The sequence below is a fragment of the Echinops telfairi genome, unplaced genomic scaffold (assembly GCF_000313985.2).
Source record: "Echinops telfairi isolate 266 unplaced genomic scaffold, ASM31398v2 ScPeMD7_7424;HRSCAF=8462, whole genome shotgun sequence".
NCBI classification, from domain to species: domain Eukaryota; kingdom Metazoa; phylum Chordata; class Mammalia; order Afrosoricida; family Tenrecidae; genus Echinops; species Echinops telfairi.
Window position 1 is genome coordinate 80,927,680 of NW_022111324.1, and position 22,831 is coordinate 80,950,510.

The 22,831-nt window shown below is 38.4% G+C and overlaps 1 protein-coding gene across 1 annotated transcript in view; it reads left to right on the top strand.

Moving 5' to 3' along the window:
- Positions 1 to 22,831, top strand: part of SCCPDH (saccharopine dehydrogenase (putative)) — a 48,733-nt gene that overhangs the window by 20,257 nt on the left and 5,645 nt on the right. Inside the window, exons 3-9 of the mRNA XM_004699963.2 lie at positions 269 to 349; positions 1,965 to 2,094; positions 5,627 to 5,676; positions 11,330 to 11,460; positions 12,253 to 12,370; positions 21,126 to 21,245; positions 21,324 to 21,380. Coding sequence (XP_004700020.1) covers positions 269 to 349; positions 1,965 to 2,094; positions 5,627 to 5,676; positions 11,330 to 11,460; positions 12,253 to 12,370; positions 21,126 to 21,245; positions 21,324 to 21,380 — 687 coding nt within the window. The remainder of the gene's footprint in view (positions 1 to 268; positions 350 to 1,964; positions 2,095 to 5,626; positions 5,677 to 11,329; positions 11,461 to 12,252; positions 12,371 to 21,125; positions 21,246 to 21,323; positions 21,381 to 22,831) is intronic.

A 22,831-nucleotide genomic window follows, 5' to 3' on the forward strand; every position in this document is an offset into this window, starting at 1 on the left:
TTCCCCCTTCCTCCCCTCCTCCCACCACCTTCCTCCTCCTACCCTCCTGGTATCGCTACTCCCTTTCTGTTCCTAAGGGGTTTATCTGACCTGGATTCCTTGTGTCGTGAGCTCTTATCTGTACCGGTGTACATGCTCTGGTCTAGCCAGAACTGAAAGGCAGGACTAGGTCATGATGGAGCATTTGATTTCTTAATCTAGATTATTTCCAAGCCATTCACTTAAACTTGTGAAGAAAGAGTAAGCTGTTGGTTTTCTTCATCCCTAGTATCGCTTTTATGGAGAACCTGTCGTAAAAGCATGTATTGAAAATGGAACTAGCTGTATTGACATCTCTGGAGAACCTCAGGTGGGTAAAATGAACAAAATCGTAGCATTAACATACAATTTTCCATTAAAGCAATAGGAAATATTTAGTGGCATGTTGTAGATATATTTTAGAAGATGGTGACTTCTTTCTAGTGTGCTAAAGATAGTGTCGCTGTGAAGGGAAAGACAGAAACAGGAAGGAGCATACTAATAGAAAGGACTTTCTTCAGTTTTCTTGAAATTTTTCCTTCCCCACAATACATTTATTTCAAGATCTTTGTATACAGAATGGACTGATTTTTAAGTATAATTGGATTAAAATGTCTGTGTGTAAGTCTCTGAATTGCACTTTGGTAACTTTTTCAAAATAGGTCTTTTTATTTTTTATAGAAAAAAATAACATTTTCAATCCCCTCAACCTAAAAATTTTGAATGCTCAGATTTATTGAATGTTTCTCATATGCCTGACACTGTGCTAAGCACTGTATGGAACTTTTTCCACGTTCTGATAAAGTAGGTTTGATTTTCGTCTCTATTTTGATGAGTGAAAGTTGAAGCCTCGCAAGATTAAATAACATGCTGTAAGTCATGTAACTAGTGTGTCAGAGAACTAGGACTTGAGAATTGAGGTTTGCCTGACTGTAGGAAGTAGTCTATTAATACCACTAAAATATACTACCTCCATTAAAATTTATCCTCATAGCTAGATTATTATAACTGTGCCAGAATAATACATCCTTAAGAGGTTATCAGTAGGGAATATGTATTGTAAAATCCTCGGAAAATGTAAATTACCAAAATTTATTTACAAGGTAGAAAACGAGTGGAAAAAAAACACACAATTTCTATGTTATTTAAAAGACTCCAACATTTTAAAAATGCCACAAAAGTGACAGCAAAACCTAATAGTGTTCTAGAAAATAATAATGTTCTAGCTAATATAAAGAACTCTTCCAACTCAATAATAAGACAATCTATTGAAAGAATGGGTAAAGGGGGAGCAGTCACAAATTTCTTGTGCAGAATTCCAAATGGTTCATGCAGTTAGTTCACTTTTAAGAAAAGGGAGAATAGAACTCCTTCTATAGATCTGTGATGATGTTTATCTGGGAAATGCAGTTTGGGGTTCTTAGGGTTTTTTTGTGTTTTTCTTGGTATCAGCTCCTCTTTTTTCCCTACCACCCCCCGCCCATGACCCCTTGATAATTTATAAATTATTATTGTTTTCATACCTTATACCAACTGCTCTCCCTTCACCACGTTTTTGTTGTTCATCGCCCTGTGTGTGTGTGGGGGGGGTGCTTATGCATTGATCATTGAGATCAGTTCCACCTTCCTCCCCTCCTCCCACCACCTTCCTCCTACCCTCCTGGTATCGCTACTCCCCCCTTTTTTAGTATTTTACTTAAAAAAAAGTGTCATTTAATTAATTAGGCCATTGAGATTAGCATAGCTTTCCCTTTACCTAGAATGTGCTAAGTAGGCAGAAAGTAAATATTTACTCAGTAAGTGTAAAAGGGTGCTAATAGTGAATATTTCACTGCAAAACCATACCAGCATTTACAAAATTTAGTTTTCTTTAAATCACTTGATATTGAAATGGGTTGTTTATATCTGTATAACTCTAATTGAAATTTTTGTCTTGGACTTTTTAGTTTCTGGAACTAATGTATTGGAAGTATCATGAGAAAGCTGCAGAAAAAGGGGTTTATATCATTGGAAGCAGTGGCTTTGACTCCATTCCAGCAGATATGGGAGTATTGTATACTCGCAGTAAAATGAATGGTAAGTATTAATTAATAAATAATCATTGAGTTAAATTCTAAAAAGGCTTCATGTTTATAATTGAGAAATTACTAAAATGAGACATTACTCACTGTATCCCTTTAGTTAATAATGAAAAGCCATTGCCATCAATTTAAGTCTAATTAATAGTGATCCTATAGAACAGTAAAATCTGTTGGATTGGTTAAAATCCTGTTGGGATAGGAACATAGTAATAAGTGGTCACTGTTAAAACACATTAGAGGGTCAGCAAAAAAGAGGAAGGCCCTCAAGGAGATGGATTGACCAGTGGCTGCGATCATGGGCGCAAGAATAACAACCATTGTGAGAGCGATGCAGGACTAGGTAGCTCTGTTCTGTTGTGCATGTGGTCACCGTGAGTCGGAGTGGACTCAACACCACTCAACAGCAACAATGTGAATACATTGTTTTTTAATACAGCTATCGTTATAGTAAAATGTTTTGACACTGTTGGATTTTAAGACATGGAAAGTATCATAAGTGTTCTAAAATGAGAAATTACTCATTATCCCTTTAGTTAATAATGAAAAGCCATTGCCATCAATTTAAGTCTAGTTACTAGTGATCCTATAGAACAGAGTAAAACCTCCCTAGTGCAGTTTCCAAGTGCTCCATCTTCCTCTGAAGGAGTGGTTGGTGACTTTGAACTGCTGACCTTTTGGTTTGCAGCAGAGTGCTTTAAGCACTGTGATAAGAGAGCTCCTTTAGTTATGAATTTGAGATGTAAGATTTTGGGGGGGAAAGGATGAAAGCCACTATAAATTCAAAGTTGCTTTGCTTAGGAATTAACCCTTTTAAAGGTATACTTTATCCAGATAATTCCAATTAAAAGGTTTAAATTTTTTTAACAAAGCTAAAAAGTAATGGGCAAAGAATCATTTTTTTACCCTATTTGTAAAATGTAGACAATAAGAATAGAAAAATATTATAGTAAAACATTACTATGGTAAACAATGACATTTTTGTTGTCTTGCATATTTTAAGAGTGGCATCTTTTTAGAGATCCCCCTGAAAATGGCTTGAAACAGGAAACTAGTGCCACATAAACTTAGAGCTTAAAACGATGGAAAGTATTATAGTTTCTATTTAAAAGTTAGCATAATTAAAACCCAGTAAAGACAGTACAGAAAAAGAAACAATTCTTCATTGCAAAATTCAAAGTGTGGGGGGAAAAATAGATAAAATCTTAGTAAACATTCAATGACATTTTAAGATATGTGTCAAGGCCAAGGTTTAATATTAAGTTACCTCATCATCACATCAGAAGATTAAAGGTGAAAATTACTTAAATGTCTGAAGAAATTATTTGAAAATTCATGTTGTGTTAGGCCAGGTTAGCTAAAGAAACAAATTCAGTGGCACTGGATCTATAAGAAAGAGCTTTATATCAAGAAGTAATCCTATATCAAGAGAGCATCCTAGCCTAGTTCACCTCAAGTCCGGAAGCCCAGTGCTAGTCTGGCGCTCCTCTTCAGACTAATGTACTGCAGGAAGATGACCCGGGAAGCCGGGAGATCACAGGCAGGTGGGTGCAGAGTTTCGTGGATCTCAGACGGGGGGGCGGGGGGGCGGGGGGCCCGGACATGGTAGGGCATTAGCGGCTCACACGGTTGGACAGAAGGCCCATACAGAGCCACCCCGGGGAGCAGGCAGAGTTCCAGCAGGCAAGAAGTTGGAGGGGCAGAGAGTAGTTCAGTGACTCTCACTCTTATACAAAAAGGCTTATGACACCAAGGAGGTGATCTGATTGACAGGTTGAACTTTGCCCCTAGTCAGGAATGTCTAATTGGTGTAATAACTACTACGTATACCATGTGATTTAAAATCTATAGGAATTTAGGAATAGAATATTTCTAAATAAATGTCAGAAGCTATACAGAGCCAACAGGATATTAAAGATGAACTACTAGAACATTCTGAATGAAAAAATGTTAATCAGACAACAAAATACTTAGTCATCTAATCGTTGTACATGATGTGTCTCTGTTTATTACAAACCAGTGCAAGTATGTAGAGTATAGAAGTTTTCTTCATACTAAAACCCAAACCATACCCATTACCACTGAGTTGGTTGCGACTACTCCGAGTGAGTCAACAGGACAGTAGGACAGCCCCAGAGTTTCCAAGGCTGTCAGTCTTGACAGAACCAGCCTGCCGCCACATCTTTCCCCCAGGGATCAGCTAGTAGGTTTGATTGTTGGTTAGCAGCTTAGTGCTTTAACGACTACACAACCAGAACTCTTTTTTTCATAAACTCCACGTATTTCTTAGGAAGTTAGAGTTGTTACTTGGAAACGGTTACTATTTTGGATTAAGTGTTTTAAGTCATTTTATTGGGGGCTCTTACAGCTCTTAAAACATTCCATACCAAAAACCCACAAAACATTCCATACATCAATTGTATTAAGCATATTTGTACATATGTTGCCATCATTTCTAAAACATTTTCTACTTGAGCCCTTGGTATAAGTTCCTTTTTCCCCCACCCTCCCATTCTCGTGAATCCTTGATCAATTATATATTGTTGTTATTTCTTATCATATACTGTCCGTTGTTTCCCTTCACCCACATTTGTTACTAGTCCCCCTTCAGGGGGCTATATATCCAACCTTTTGATGGGTTCCCTCTTTCTCCCCCACTACCCCCTCCCCAACCATCCCCTTACCTCATGATATTGCTACTCCCACTTCTATTCCTGAGGGGTTTATCTGTCCTGAATTCCATGTATTGGGAGCCCTTATCTGTACCAATGTCTGTTCTCTGGTGTAGCCAGATTTGTAAGAACTGGGTCATGGTAGTGGTGGGGAGGAAGTATTCAGGAACCAGAGGAATGATTTGTGGTTCGTTGGTGCTATACCACACCTTGATTGAATCATCCCTTCCTGTGTGGGGGATATCCAATTGTCTACAGATGGGCTTCGTTTCTCCATTCCAACCCCCCTTGTTCGCTTAAATGTTTTTTTTTTTAAGGGTTGCTTGAAAAAAATTTTTCTAAGTATTAACTTTGGCTTCATGTATTAATTTTTGTTTATAATTAACAAAATTATAAGGAATAGCCTTTCTTGAGTAATTGATAATATTTCATTTTGTCAGTTTTAGGAATTTACCAGCTCCATATTATTTCTTTTTTTTTTTGCCTTGAGAAATTTAAAGATTAATGTAATACTTAATCCTTATACTTATGTATTAGTCCTCATGGCTAATACATTAATTTCTCCTCTTCTCCCCCCACCCCCCGGATTTAGTTTTCTATTTTTACCCTATAGTTATTTTTATTTCATTTTTATAGCCTTATTGTATTTGGAAGCCATTGCAAAGGTTATCTTGATAGTATTATTATTCATTATAATTCACTATTAATAAGCCTTCTTTAATGGTGACATTGAAAAAGAACATAGAAGCCTCAGCTGCTTCCTAAGCCTGTTTATAATAATGTAAAACTGCTGTCAGTATAGATTTTCTGGGGTTGTCTCAGCTGTAGACTACTTTTATCATTCTTTTACTCTTATAGGTACTTTGACTGCTGTGGAAAGTTTCCTGACCGTACATTCAGGACCTGAGGTTAGCTTTTGTATTTGCCAAGTGTTTTCAGAGTTAATACTAACATTCTGGAGATGATACATGCTTCATATTAAATTGTGTGTGTGTGTGTGTGTGTGTGTGTGTGTGTGTGTATGTGTGTGTTTTGATATATTAAAGTCACTGTTTCCTTAAAAAGAATAGAGAACTAGATTACCAAGAAGTAGTTTTGACTTAAGATATAATTTATATTTTAAAAATTGCAAAGTTAATTATATATTAAAATGAATGACTATGATCTTAACACTAAAGTTTCTTATTGTTATGCAGTAAGTGTTATTAGCCAAAAAAAATTATCACGTTAGTGCAAATCACTGCATTTTTATTTTATAACTTGGAGTTAGGTGGTGGTGTTATCATAAAAAAAATATCTACGATAAATCTAGTCATATGGAATATAGTTCCCTACCTGGCAGGAAAGTGCCATTTGGAAACATAAGACAGTTTGTTGCCTTTCTGGGAAAAGATCCAGTTTTCACTTTGATTGTCAGTAGAGCCTACCAGTTTCATCTATTCATCCAACAAATACTACATAGTAGTACAAGTATGTATAGTACTATAAAACAATGTGACAATAACGAGGACATAAATCCTGCCCTTGAAAAGGTAATGATTTATTTGAGCTGGAGATAGACGGGCCTTATCATTAAAGAGATCAGTGAAACACTGTACGGTTCTGAGAAGGGGAGGGGGTCCATCAACCTGGAAGACTGGACATCAGGTAATTTGGGGACTGTGGACCGAGTTTCTCAGGCGACTGTGGAAAGGGGAAAGGAAAATGCAGAAACAAAAGCACAAAGATAGGATGGTTTGGAGTACCATATGTACTCGTGTATAAGCCGAGTTTTTCAGCACATATTTAATGCAGTTTTTGTGTTAAAATTTGGTGTCTTGGCTGATATTAAGGTTGGCTTATACTAGTATATATGGTAAGTTTAAGTCAGAGTCATTATTCTATTTATTTGGATTGTGGGTTCAGATTAATTAACATTAATTAACTATGTAATATCTGGTAAAATATATGGTTATACAGAATATCCACAATAGAGTACCAGAATAAAGTGTTCACGAGTCTGAGTAATTTGGGAATGCTAAGGAGAGGCCTTACTGACTTTAGCCTGGAAGAAGATTAAATAGCTTTTGAAGGTCAGAGGAAGCAGCCAGAGCAGATTCAGCAACAAAAATGAGAAAGGCATTCTTGGAACTCTGAGTAGCATGTATTAAAAACCCATCCTCCCTCGTCTAAGCCAACCATCGTAAAGGCATTTATTGATGGCCATACCCAAATGTCTGTAAGTACCGTATATACTCGAGTAAAGCCAACCTGAATATCAGCCGAGGCACCTAATTTTACCACAAAACATTAAAAGTGTGCTGAAAAACTCGGTTTATACACCAGTATATATGGTAAGTAGTATGGCTGGACCTAGATCTGTAAATTATATCGTCAGAGCTCATCCCCTACTTCCCCTACCACCAACCCTTTCCTTTTTGTCTTGTTCGTTTCTTTTTTCTTCTCTTATGTACGCTCTTGATGTGACAGGGAAGGTGCTGGCAACTTCTGGTACACTTGGTCCTTAAGATTCACCTTTCTTGGCAATCAGCTACTAAGAGTTTATACATCAAATGATAGTAAAGATTAGTTTAGTGTTGTTAGAACTGACCATTCTTGAGCCAGCCCTTGTCACCTAAGATAACAGAATAATTTGAATGTTTAGAAAGGAGCCCTGGTGGTGTAGTGGTTATGTGCTGAACTGCTAACCTGAATGTCAGCAGTTTGAAAACACCAGTAGGAGAAAGAGTTTTCTACTCCTGTAAAGTTAGTTATGGAATATCACAGGGACAGTTCTAGTCTGTCTCATAAGGTCAATATGAGTCCACATCAACTAGATGGCAGTGAGCTTGGTGTTTTGGAGATCCAGGTCATGGGCCTTTAGAGGGTGAGTGTATTTATCCACAGTTCAGGATGCTAAAGATTATTATTTTTGCATGTTAGCAACAAGAGAAGGCTTTCTCTCTCTCTGGCCTCACAGCTTAGGGGTAAAGACCTTGTCTCCTTTCAGCATTTCTTGCCGATCTCTCTGCATCTTAGCACTGATCAGAGTAGAGCTGCTCCCTAAGGGTTCTAAGGCTGTAAATCTTTGTGGAAGTATTGACTCATCTTTCCACTGTGGAGCAACTAGTAGGTTCCAACTGCTGATACTTCTAAAAGTTAACAGCCCATGATTAATCCATTGCACCACTAGGGCTTCGATAAAAATGTAGAGATATTTATTTCATGAACATGACTCATGCAATTGTGAGGACTGGCAACTCCATGGGTTAGGTGGGAGGCTGGCTGCTTTCCCTGGCTCATGTGGTTGCAGGAGTTGAGAAAATCTGCAGGTCAATTAACAGTCTGAAGTTCTCCTTACATCCAAAGAACCAGAAATCAGGCTGATAAATGAATGCAGGATTGAGAGTGAGTGAGTTTTGCTAGAGCATTTGTTTATATTGTTAATGCAAGCTGCATACTATACCCCCAAATAAATTCTTGCCCACATCAGTTAATAAGATGGAAGGTGATAACATAGTACCTGCTCAGCCACTGAGAATATAGCCTGGTAGCGTAGTGGTTATGCACTGGGCTGCGATCTGCATGGTCAGCAGTTTGAAACCACCAGCAACTCCTCAGGAGAAAGATTGGACTTTCTACTCTCGTAAACAATTACAGTCTTGGAAACCCACAGGGGGTCGCTATGGGTCAACATTGACTCGATGGCATTGAGTTTGGTGAGAGTAAAAATGGTATGAGGACAGTATCTGACCCCTCTAGCTTCACAAGGTGGAAGGAGAATGTCGACCTGATTCCTAGACATGCTTCCACCCTCCAAACTTTTTAGCAATATTGGCACCAACCTTCCCTCTGAAGGCACACTCTGTTCTCTACTGTGTTTGATAATTTGTTGATAATAGTCACCCAAAGTGCACAGACCATATTCATAGTTAATTGGATTTGTTTGGGAAATGACAGGTTATAATTCATTTTGGGCAAGTGTTACAAAGCTCTTTTATTCTAACTCTATCATTAAGGACCTAGAGGCACCCTACTAACAAGCCTCCTGTGGGACTCTGCTTCTTGCTCAGTGGGGCTTGCCCATTATTGGGCGTCCCAGTAGTGAGTTACAAGTTGCCAGGGTACCTGCCCCTAGCACATCATCACGGGTCCAGTAGGCACAATTGTACACCAATAATAAATAAAGATTATTGTAGTATTAAATTAATTGTTAGGGGTGAGAGGCCAGTCCCCACCCGCTGCTACTAATACTACCCACGGGCTCGGTAATGCACAATTGTACGGTTGAGATATATAAGCATTATATTAAAGTCATCGAGAGCATGAGAGATATTACAACAATACAGTCAGACACGGTACATGGTAGCATTGCTCATCTCCACCCCGTTTGGTGGTCCTTGTGGGGAGAACCTGGCTGCCAGAGCAGGAGCCACCTACCTCGCGAAAGCAGCCCTCTTATCCACCACCCTCATGGGAACAGCCTTCCTGAGAACCAGGGAGCCTCCTTTAATTTATTGCTAACCACGCATCATATCACTTTAGGGGATACATCACAGCATCATGCATCACCGATAGGGGCAATACAATTCACAACAACCTGCGTCATAGGGAGGGATTGCAACATAGGCAATACAAGCAATAAGAGGGGGATGACCTAGTCATCTTAGAGTGGTCCCAGGCTTGCCTTTGGGCACTGCTTCAAGGGAACAATGTCAGAAGGGAATGGGCCCTATTTGGGCTGAGTCAGACTATACAGTCTGGCTGCTCTAGATGGCTGATGTTAAGGAGAATAACTTCTGACCTACTTTCGCTGACCGCCTAGTGTACAGTCATTCTCAAGCAGCTAAGTCTGGTACATATTATTGGGGAGACAGCTTAAGAGAAATCCTTCTGTTCCCCACAGATTATAGTAAAGTCATAGAGAGAATGAGGGAGAGAAGTGAGAGAGAAATAACGGAGTCAGACACATTTCATGGCAGCAATGCTCACCTCAGCCCTGCTTGGTGGTCCACGTGGAGAGAGGGGGAAGGGAAGTAGGACAAGGGGAAAGGGAAGAGGGGAGTGAGGACAGGAGAGGAGAGGGGAACCTGAACTGACAAGAGGTCAAGGGAGGAGGAGGAGGAGGAGGAGAAAGAGAGATCTCTATTGCTAACCCAGGCCTATACATCTTTGGGGGTGTGCAAGCCCACTACAGGTACGTCACAGGAAGGGGTTGCACTGTAGGTTATACAGCAGTGAGAGGAGGACAATCTAGGGACATACACGCAATAGGAAGAGGAGGGGTTGGGGGTATACATGTGACAAGATGGGCAGATCCTAGTTTCAGGATGGCAGTTTAACTTTGGCTGTTGCGGAGCTGGTTTAATCTGTTCTCTGGATCTCCAGAAGAACCATTATCAATAGGGTGTAAACCCCACCTACAGGAACCAAGGTAATGGTTGCAAGCCTCAGGGAGAAGTAGTCCATTGTCCCCAGCAGCAGGGAGCAGGCCCACTAGATCTGGTGACTGACTGTCCAGGGAGGATATCTGTAAATATCTGACCTCCCCCCACAATGAGTTAGGCAATGAATCACAAGGATAGCGGTTTGAAACCACCAACCACTCCACAGAAAAAAAAAGAGGTTTTCTACTCTCATAAAGAGTTAAAACTCATTGCCATGGAGTCAGTGTTGACTCATAGCAACACATAAATCTATTTCTCCATCATCATACATAAATATATTTACATATGTACATGCCTATATTTAGATCTCTATAAATGCCCTTGGCCTCCTACTTCTCTCCTCTTTTTCCTTTTACTTTCCTCTTGTCCCACTATCATATTCAGCCTTCATTTGGGTTTCAGTAATTCCTCTCAGTTACATTGCCTTTGATCAAGCCCTACCAGGCTTCCTACACCCTCCTCACCATCAATTTTGGATTGCTTGTTCCCTTGCCCCTGGGTTTATTAACACCTTTCCTTTCCCCCACCTCCCCATCTCCCATGTCCCCCCAGAACCATTGGTCCCGTTGTTTTTGCCTCCATATTGTGTTGTTTTTGCCTCCATATTGTTTATCTCACCTATCTTATCTAGGTAGACCTGCAGAGATAATAGTATGCACAAAAAAATAAGATAGAGCAGAACAAAGCATCAAAACAAAACAAAACAATGACCCCAAAAAAAGCCTATAAATAGTTCAAGGTCTGTTTGTTGACCATTAGGAGTGTTTTTTGGTGGAGTCTGATGTGGTGCCACACCCAGGTCCCCAAATCTCATTTTTGGTATTCCCCGGGGACTTCGTTGTTCTGCTCCCTGTGCTACTCTGCTGCACACCCTCAGTGTTTCACCTCAGTGTGATGGGGTCAGATTGGGCGCAATTCCCACACTGCGTCTCCAGTGTTGTCCCCCATAGCGATATGGAATTGGTGTAAATATGATGAGGTTTATCAGTGTTACAGCTGCCTAACTAGTCATGGAAATTTATAAGATTATTAATGTTTTACACTTTGCTAAATAGAGATAAAATGTTCTTTTTAATAATGTATTACAGGCTAGTTGGTTTCACATTTTCGTAATTTACCCTTAATACTTTATTAGGGATTATGCATTCATGATGGTACCTGGAAGTCAGCAATCTATGGTTTTGGAGATCAGTGTAATTTGAAAAAACTACGAAGTGGGTCAAGACTGAAACCTATCCCAATTGTTGGCCCCAAATTGAAAAGAAGGTATATGAACTCAGAATCTATTCTTTCATCTGTATAGTTGAAATATATTGTTTATTGCTAAAATATGGTACTAAGAAAACTCTAGAGAATATTTTGTAATAATTAACATCAGAATTTTTTTAAATGTCAATAGCATATAATTTTTTTTTATTAAGAAAGAGCTTTATATAAAGAGCAATTGTATATTGAGAAAACATCCCAGCCCAGTCCAGATGAAGTCTTATATGTCTGATATTAGCACATATGTCCAATACCAGTCTATAAGTCCCTCTTCAGACTCATGCAACACATGCAATAACACCAAATGCAGGAAGATCACAGGCCAGTGGGTGGAAAGTCTTGTGGATCCAGTGGGACTCCACATGATTCCTCCAGCTCCAGAATAACATATAATTAATATATTACCCTATGCCTAACTTATTGTGAGTCAAATGGACTCAGCTGCACCTAAGAACATCAACAAACTTATGTAATTACTTGATGTAAATGTGATGTATTTTGGACACATGAGGGTGTGTGGGGGGCAGGGGGTGGCTATGCATGATGGTATGTCAGTATCATTGTTAAAATTCAATGTCAATTAAATTGTGTGCAATTAAACCCACCACCTTAAAGTGTAGTGATGTTATGTAGCTTAATCAATCTCAAATTAAGAATTTTTTTATGGTATATGTAGCAATTGTTGAACTATTCTCAAGAAAAATAACATTTAGGAAAAAAGGTTACCCAGCTACACTTGTGATCACTGTCACTATAGGAAAATGCAGAATGCTCACAGGTCTGTCTTCACAGGTGGCAGGTTTCTTACTGTAGAGAGCTCAGCGGTTATGCTATTCCTTTCTTGGGAGCTGATGTGTCTGTTGTGAAGCGGACTCAGCGTTATTTGCATGAAAATTTAGAGGACTCACCAGTAAGTATATATGATTTATGTATTATTAAAGAGTATTTGTTGCTTGTTACAGCTACCTGGTACATAGAAGGGGACTTCAAAGGTTCATGGGAAAATTCCATTATCTTTTCATTCCATTTTTTCAAGAACTCTTTGAAGCACTCTCATATAGGATTTTTATGTTTGTAAAGAAAAAAAAAAAAGAATATGTCGGCTTTTGGAAGTATACAGGATCACTGTGTGTAGAGTAATTTGCATTTAATGGTGAATTGTAGACTCCTCATCCTGTGATTCAAGTAAACAGTAGTAAAGGACAAAAAAAAGACTTAAGACACATGAAAAACAAGTAACAAAAGGGCAGGAATAACTCACTTCGCAGTAATTACAGTGAATCTAAGTGGACTAAGTACTCCAATCAAAAAGCAGAGTGCCTTTAAAAAAAAATCATTTTATTGGGGATTCGTATGACTCATCACCATCCATCCATCCATTGTGTCAAGCACATTTGTACATGTATTGCCATCATCATTTTCAAAACATTTTCTTTCTCCTTGAGCCCTTGTTATCAGCTTCTCATTTTTCCCCTCCCTCATGAACCCTTGATAACTTATAAATTATTATTATTTTTTCATGTCTTACACTGACCGATGTCTCCCTTCACCTACTTTTCTGTTGTCCATCCCCCTGGGAGGGGGTTATAGGGGAATCATTGTGATCAGTTCAACCTTTCTCCTCCCACCTTCCCCTTACTCTTCTGGTATGGCTACTCTCATTATTGGTCCTGAGGGGTTTATCGGTCCTGGATTCCCTGTGTTTCCAGTTCCTATCTGTACATGCTCTGATCTATTCAGATTTGTAAGGCAGAATTGGGATCATGATAGTGGGGGGGGAGGAAAGCATTAAAGAACTAGAGGAAAGTTGTATGTTTCATCTGTGCTACACTGCACCCTGACTGGCTCGTCTCCTCCCCGAGACCCTTTTCGAAGGGGATGTCCAATTGCCTACAGATGGGTTTTGTGTCTCCACTTCACACTCTCCCTTATTCACAATGATAGGGTTTTTTGTTCTTTGATGCCTGATAGCTGATCCTATCAACACTTTGTGATCACAGAGGATGGTGTGCTTCTTCCATGTGGGCTTTGTTGCTTCTCAGATAAATGGCCACTTGTTTATCTTCAAGCCTTTAAGACCCCAGATGCTATATCTTTTGATAGCCAGGCACCATCAGCTTTCTTCACCACATTTGCTTATGCACCCACTTTGTCTTCAGCGATCATGTCAGGACAGAGAGTGCCTTTTGATTTTTAAAAAATCCAACTCTATGCTTTTTACAGGACATATACCTTAAACCCCAAAACACAAATAGCTTGAAAGTGAAAGGATGGAAAATAATGTTGTATGTAGACAATAACCGAAAGAGACGTGGTGGCAATCTTCAATTTTACTATTAGAGAAAATTGACTTAAAAAATTATTATTGTGATTGTGTGAAGATTTACAGAGCAGATCATCAGTTTCATGTTCATCAGTTCATACACATTTTATTCATTTCATTGATTGTCATCCCCTCAATGTCACATCACTGTCCTACTTTCTGTGCTTCCCTCTACATTCTTCCTTCTCTTCTAACTTTTCTGAGCTCTGTCCTTGGGTAAATGCTGCCCTGTTGATGATCTCCAATGGCTCATTATACCAAGTGTGCATACCTCACTCGTGTTACTGTTCCCTTATAAATCTATCATTCAGTTGAAAATTGAGCCATTGGGTTGAGTTCAATTCCAGATCTAAAGACTGACTAAGGGTCATAGTCTCTGGGTTCCATCAGTCTCTAGCCAATTAGTAAGCCTACTTTTGTTTGTTTGTTTTTTATGATTTGGGGTTTTGTTCCACTATTTTCTCCCACTCTCTTCAGGGCCCTTTAATGCTATCCCTTTCAGTGACATCCTGGCACCATCTTTTTCTTCATTGGTTATGAGAGATTGCTCTTCAGTGCACTAATTCAGCCTTCCATTGATTCATATGTACTCCTTTACTCTCTCAATGCAGTATCTGTTTCTGAAGTATTAATATTAATCTTCTGGATTTCTGTTTGCTGGTTTTTTGTAGTTTCCAATTTTTCATTTATTTTGTCAGTTGTTATTTTCCTGATTTTTTCTAAAATGTTTTCTCCTTTTTTTTTTCTTTTTGCTTTCATCAATTTTTCTCTCAGTCCACTAAATACCATTCTTTTAAATTATTCCTTATCAGGTAGTTCTTTTTTTAAAATTCAAATTAATTAATTAATTATTTTTGTCTTTCATTGCTTTCTAATGCCATTTATTTACAGGAATACTTTCTGACTTTGTATTTTGGTCACTTGTTTGAGGTACTTTGTCTTATTTCTTTATATGAAATGAAGTATTTTGTTGTCTCTGAGCCATTGTGATGTTGTATTTCAATTTAATTGATGATGAGATGTTGGTCTGTTTTTAGACATTCACTATCACTCTACTGGTAGATGTACCAGAGAATGACAGAGTGGTGGCTTTTGCCCAGTTGGTTGTCTGAGGTATGAGTGTGGCTGGTCCATTTTTTGCTATCTCCTATTTGTTGAAACAAGAGGAGAAAAGCCAAACAATAGCTGAAAAATAAATAAAGCAAAAAAATGCGGGGGAAATCAAGCAAATAGCAGCAAGAAAATGATTTAATAACTTTCATGTTGCCAACCTCTGTTGTACGAACAAAAGCGAGCCACTGTAGCAATAGAGTGCTCCTTGCAAAAGTTTTAGATTGGCCACACCATATCCGGCTAGCTAACATTCCCCCTTCTGTCTCCTCTTTGGCTAGTTTACTTGGCTTCTTCTTCGAGACTGCATTCAATCCACTTCACTAACTGTTCTTCTGAAGCGCAGTGTTACAGGATCATCATCTGTATCTGTTTCATTTGTTCTCTTCTGTCTTTACTGTAAGGATCTGTATTAATTTGGTTGCCTGGTTTGCCATCTGCCAAAAGTTCTAGAGAAGGCGGACTTTAAGATAAAATCTATTAGAAGAAATAAAGATGGACATTATGTAGTGATAAAAATTAATGAAGATGTAGTGATCATAAATAGAATTTATCCAACAACAGGATACCTAAATATATTAAGAAAGCAGTGATAAGATTGGAGGGAGAAATAGATAGTACTACAAAAACACTACTTTTAATATTGAACAGATGATCTACGAAGAACAAGGAAATACACTTGAATCACACTAAACCAACTAGACTTAGTAGACAGAAACACAACCAACACTCTACCTCTCAGTAGCATGCTATGCACTTGCTCCAGTCAACATGGGACATTCTCTAAGACAGACCATTTTCTAGGTCTCAAAAGTAAGTCTTGATAAGTTTTAAAAGATTGAAATCATATTATTTTCTCTGACTACACTGGTGTAAATTAGAAATGAAAAACTCCGGAAAAGACACCAGCTAAACTCACACTCATTGCCATCAAGTTAATGCTGACTCATAGTGACCCCCGGGGCGGTTTCTGAGATTGTAACCATTCACAGAAGTAGAAAGCCCTGTCTTTCTCCAGTGGAGCCTGCTGATGGTTTCAATCTGCCAACCATGCAGCTAGCAGTCCAACATGTAACCACTATACCACTAGGGCTCTGGAAATAAATTACTTATTTCCTGAAGTCATATGAAAATGAAGTATAACATACCAAAAGTTATGGGAAACAACTAAGATAGTACTTACTTAGAGGAAACTTCAAGAAATAAATGCCTACATGAGAGAAATAAAAGAAAGATCTCAAATTAACAGCCTAACTCAAGCACTCTAGAAACTAATGAGAGATACCAGAAGGGTAGGGGGAAGAGAGGGAGAGGTGGGGAGGGAGGGGACCACCGATCCCAATGAATGGCACATAACCACACACCCCTATCCAGGGGAAGAACAACAGAACCAGAGGGGAAGGGAGACGGCGGTTGGTGTGAGATTTGAAAATTATTAGCAATCTACAATCTATCAAGGGGTCACGAGGGTTGGGGGGGAGAGGGGGAGGGAGGGGGAAAAAAAAGGAGCTGATTAAGGGCTCAATGGAAAGTAAATGTCTAGACAAGAACGATGGAATATATGTACTAATATGTCGGATACAACTGATGTATGGTTTGTAACAAGAGTTGTAAGATCCCACAATAAAATGATTTATTAAAATTGAAGAGAGAAAAAAGAAAGAAAAGAAACTAACAAGAGAAAACAACCTACACCACCTGAAGAAAAGAAATGCAAAGATCGGAGCAGAAATAGCAGGAAAACCATAAAGATTTGATAAAAATAAAAGTTGGTTCTTTGGGCAAATAAAATTGACATCAGCTAGATGGGCAGAGAAAAGATGCAAATAATCAAAATGAAAAATGAAAAGGAGCATTACAGCTGCCCAGATAGCAATAAGAATAATTAAAACAGAATATTAAGAACAACTTTATGGCAACAAAATGGATAACTAGGTAAAAAGGAAGAAATTCGCACTCACTCACTCACTTTCTCACTCACTCACTCACTCTCTTTCTCACTCACTCTCTTTATTATGCACTAAAAAAAATAGAAAAAAAACACACACAAAGGAAGAAATTCTTAAAAGTACACTTCTACAAAAACTGAATCATGAGGAAATATAGTCTCAACAGATCCATAACAAGAAAAGATTGAACCAGGGATCATAAACCTCTCAACAAAAACTAAATATGCAGCCACATAGATTATGAGGGATTCCACCAAACATTTAGAGAAGAATTGGCATCAGTACTGCTTAAACTCCCAAAAGAAGGAAAAGGAAGGAATGCTCCCTAGTTCGTTCTATGAAGCAGCGTTAACCCTTACACCAAAACTAGACACCACAAGGGAAAAACAAAACTATAGGTCAGTATTTCTTTTTTTTAAAGAATATGAAGTGTTTTATTTATTTATTTTTCTTTTTTAACATTTTATTAGGGGCTCATACAACTGTTATCCCAATCCATACACACATCAATTGTGTAAAGCGCAGGAGGGAGGGGAAAAATGAGGACCTAGTGTCAGGGGTTTAAATGGAGAGAAAATGTTTTGAGAAACGAGGTCAGTATTTCTTATGAATATAGATTTTAAAATCTTCAATAAATGAACAGAATCCAACAGTAAATTGAAAGTCACACATTATGACCAAATGAAATTTATTCCAGGAATGCAAAGTTTAACGTTAGAAAATCAATCAACATATCACATTAATAGAACAAAGTAAAAGAACCACATGATCATCTTATGGATGCACAGGAAGCATTTATGGTAATGAAATCTGTCACTCTTTCTTGATGAAAACCCTGAAGAAGATTGGGGTAATGGGCAGGTTCCTCAGTATCACTCAGAGTATATGGAAAAGGCCAACAGCCACCTTTATCCTTAGTGAAGAAAGATCGAGACTTCCCTTTGGAATTGAACATAAGACAAGGGTCCCTGCTCCAACCACTTCTAGTCATTACTCTCTTAGAAGTTCGGAAACAAGACAAGAAAAAGAAATAAAAGGTATCCAAAATGGAAAAGAAGGAAAATTATTGGTGTTCACAGATGATATTCTATATGAGTAAGTAAAAATGTATTGGTAAAAGACTTCCAGTTACTGCATAGACAGGTTTATTTGAAATTGTACATATTTCATCCGGTCTCTATGATCATTGGATGGCTGCAGACACATTCTTTAAGTCACGCATTTAGTCTTCTTACCCACTACCAACGACTTGATTCCAAGGGTGTATTTTTAAAAGTTGAAACAAAAACAGTGTTTTCCAAGGGGATTTACTGGGCCACTTAAGTTCAAGGCAGAGTGGTCAGCTCAGAAGGTTATATAGTGACTGTTCAGGGATTTCAAATGAGTTTTCTTTAAGGATACAAGACAGTCATTGGGGCTTACTAGGAAAAAGTTTTGATTGAAAACTGCATTGGTGGGGAAATGGCCAGGAATTAAGCCAAGGATTTTTTCTTCTTCTTCTCATCATGATAGTCCACCTGCTCATTCTTTAAGGGGTAGCAAGGGCTGCCCTATGAGAATTCTATTGGGAAACTGTGCTGTCCATCCTCCCTACTGGCTCTTGCCTCTTAGATTCCTCCTTGTTCCCAACTTAAAGGATATCTAAAAGGATTGCCAGCTGAGTCCCTCAAGGATGCCAAAACTTGGTGCAAATCGAAAAGCAGAGAATTCTTCATGGAAGGGCTATCCGTAAATGGTGGATATGTCAAGAAATAATAGCTTCACGTTTTGATATTTTGTTTAATAAAGGTTTCTCTTATTTTGTAGCACTACTTTTTGACACATTCATGTATAGAAAATCCCAAAGAAGCCACAAGAAAAATTCTAGTTTTAATAGAGAAATTTATTGTAGTTGTAGAGTATGAAATCAACAACAACAACAAAAAGTTGGGTTCCTATAGAGTAGACCAACAGTGAGTAATCTGAAAGTGAAATTAATGAAACAACTCTATGTACAATAGCATTTTAAGAGAATAAAGTACATTTGCCGGAGACTCCTAACCACAAAGGTCAGCGGTTCAAAACCAACAGCTCCTCTGTGGGAGAAAAGTGAGGTTTTCTACTCCTGTAAAGAGCTTCCATCTTGGAAACATGCAGGGGCAGTTCTACCCTGTCCTAAAAGGTCAGTATGAGTCAGAATTGGCTCAATGGCAGTGAGTTGAGGAATAAATATAACTAGGAATTCAAAGGACTGATACAATGAAAAGGGTAAAACACTGCTGAAAAAGATTAAAGACTTGTATAAAGCAAAGCTATTCCATGTTCTTGGATCAGAATACTAGTAGCACAACTTTTTGAGTTACTTTCATCTGCTCACATTTGTTTATCCATTCATCTGTTCATGGACACAGGATTATTGCCCTCATTGGGCTGTTGTGACAAGTGCTGCAGTGAATTTTGGTGTGCAGGTTTCTGTTTGCATTCCTTCTTCCACTTGTAGGTATACACGGAGTGGAATTGCTGGGTTGTCAGAAGAGACTTTGAAACTTGCTATTGGACAGTGTCACTAAAGCAAGTGTTAGAAATGATAAAGTAAAAGAGTCGAGTAGTACATTTCAAAGGGCAGCTCAATAAGAGAGAGTAAAGTATTATAATGAAATGTGCAAAAACCTGGAGTTAAGAAACAAAACCAAAAAACATGCTCAGCATAGCTCAAGTTGACAGACGCGAGGGAAAAACGGAAACCTCAAACTGCAATACTGAAGGATTCTATAGGCCATATACTGGCACGAGGGATATCATGACAGATCAGATGGATATTGACTGAAAGCAAAGACTACTAGAAAGATATTTATTTGCATTTTATTAACTATGCAAAGGTGCTTGACTATATGGATTATAACACACTATGAATAACATTGAGAAGAATGGGAATTCCAGAACACATCATGAACTCAGAGACAAAGAGGAAAATCCCGTTTGAACAGAACAAGGGAATACTGCGTGTTTTAATACCAGGAAAGATGTGGTGATGGCCGGGGTCCTCCCTCTCTTTTCTGGGGTACCGTCTTAACTCTTTGTTAGGGAAGAAATTACTCCCACTGCTGTGACTTCAAGAAATGTTTGCTCAAAAAAAAAGAAATGTTTGCTCAGGTTAAAAGGTGGATGATGATTTCTCGAGGGAGAAGTTGTAAAAAGAGGCGCCATTCAGTGATGTAGTGCTAAATTTAAGTGCATTGTGGATTCTGTGGATGTTAGTGTAGAGGTAAACTGAGAACATATCCATTGTCATCCAGTTGGTTCCCACTCATAGTGTTTCTAAGACTGTGACTCTATATGGAAGCAGACCGCCTCATCCTTCTCCCAAGGAGAGGACAGTAAACAGAGAAAGTTCATGACCATTTACAACAATTTTCTTTGAAAAATGTTTCTAATATCTTTTTATTTTAACAGTTTTATTGACATAATTAGCATATCATACAATTCAATACTTTAAACATATTAAAAATTGTGCAATCATCACATTAATTTTAGAACATTTTCTTCTTTCTTATACTATTATTAACTCCCTCTTTCCTCCTGCCATAACAATCTGTATAGATTTAAATGAAAACATACAAAAACAAAAAAAAGAAAGAAAAAACAACAGAACAAAAACCTCAGTTGACAAGATAACAGAAAATAATAAAAACTAGAACAGATTTTAAATGAGTCAAAAGGGAGAACAGATGATATGATGTTAGGCTGTAATGTCACTACATCTGCATTAGTCCATTTTTCAAATGCACTCTATCTGATAGCAAGACTAGCCACACCCCTGGTCAGTGGTCAGAAGGGATTCACCACAGGCTTAAGTGGAGACCTTGCAAATGGATTTTAGACTTTCTCTGTCATCCGTAGCTTTCTGAAAAGTGGGTGATTAAAATTTAAGCTCGGATAACTGTTTCTTCCACCGATTTTAGATGTTATTATTTAGAATCCTTGGATCACACAGTTTGGTGTGCTTCTTCCATATGGACTAAGCTATCACTTCACCAAGATAGCTGTTTTAATATAAGCTGCGAAGACTTTAGAACCTATTCTTTCTGATAGCTGGACACCCTCTGATTTCTTCACCACACTTGCTCTTGCAGCCAGATCTTCAGTGACCTCGTCACAACATTTAATTTTTTAATAATCTTTCAGAATAGCACACATTCATAAGTGGTTACTACTTTTGTTCCACATTTTAACTAAAAAATTAGTTACGAGTAGTTAGTATGCTTGTGTCTAAAACACCCAGAGTCATGTTCTTCTTACTCCAGGTTCAATATGCTGCTTACGTGACTGTGGGAGGCATCACCTCTGTGATTAAGCTGATGTTTGCAGGACTTTTCTTTTTATTCTTTGTGAGGTTTGGCATTGGAAGACAACTTCTCATAAGAGTAAGTAAAACTTTATGAAATTATACTGTTCTAAGTGTTTTTTAAAATTATCTGATGGTTTTACTTTTTTTTTTTAAGTTCCCATGGCTCTTCTCCTTTGGTTATTTTTCAAAGCAAGGTCCAACACAAAAACAGGTAATTATTTCTTTGTTATGTACGTCTCTAAATCAATAATTTTCTTGATTTTTATTTTTACTTAGATAACAACTAAGACTTAGTAAATCACTTACTATATTTCATGTCATTTACTCAACATTTTACTTAAATTAGGTCATTTAATCTGTTCAAATACTCTTTGAGATAGCTATTATCCTGTTTTACAAATGGGGCATAGAAAGGCTAAGAAAAGTGTGAGGGTACTGCAGCTAGTAAGTGCATGCCAGAGATAGGAACCTAACTATGTGGTTCCAGAACATATATTTTCTCTATTTCATGGAGATCCCAAATGTTTTCACTTCCAACATTTTTGTCTTCCATTATCTCTCTTTTTAAACCCCCTCCCCCAAATGTCATTTCTTCTTTCATGTGCCCTGGAGCCCTATGGTAGAAAACTTACCATTCGCCAGTATTTTCAAGAGTGCAGTATGGGCCCCTCATTTTCCACCATGTGACTTACAGATCCCGAGTCTGAGCCTGGCAGGTCTTGGGTCAGTGAGCCTTCATCTCCTGTATACCACCAACGCCGCGGGAATCCCACTGTTGAACAAATAGGACCTACTACAGGTTCTTGTTCCCTGTCTTAGTGGAAGTTTTAACATCACTTGTTGACCTTTTTACCAACTCTCTATCACCTTCCCGTGGCTTTCCCCCAACTCCCTTCTCTATCTTCACTTTATCATTAACTCCTACTTGAAAAGAATTAGGAAAACCTGTTGTGTACCTCATCAGTTCTTCTCACACCTGTCATCATTGCTCTTGACCATCTTTGTTCTCAAAGAAGTATTCTCCAGTATAAGCTAATCTTACCCCCTATGATTTTAAAAAAATCAAGCATTTATTATTAGTGTGCTACTCATTCTGTATAAACATGAGTCTGTTGTTCTCAACCTACAAAAGAGCCCTCCAGCCCTTCCTTCCCTGTGCACCATCCCCTTGCTAAAGTCACAAGTGCTCTTGGAATTGCGAGATGGATTAAATGCTTTTTTGCTCTTATAATAGTGTCTGTTATCTTTGACATTGTTCTCCTTGAAATAATTAAAATATAGCCACCCCTCAATATCTAGGGGGATTGGTAGTAGGACCCCACATATATAAAAATTTGTGGATGCAAAGGTCCCTTTTATAAAATGTCAAGGTAGAATTGAGGTCATGATAGTGGGGTGCAGGAAGCACCAAAGAGCTAGAGTAAAGTCGTGTGTTTCATCATGGGTGCTATACTGCACCCTGACTGGCTCGTCTCTTCCCTGTGACTCCTCTGTGAGGGGAATGTCCAATTGTCTACAGATGGGTTTTGGGTCCCCACTCCTTGGCCCTCCACTCCCCCATTTACCTTGGGTATGGTTTTATTCTGGGTCTTAGATACCTGATACCTGATCCCATCGACACCTCATGATCACACAGGCTGGTGTGCTTCTTCCATGTGGGCT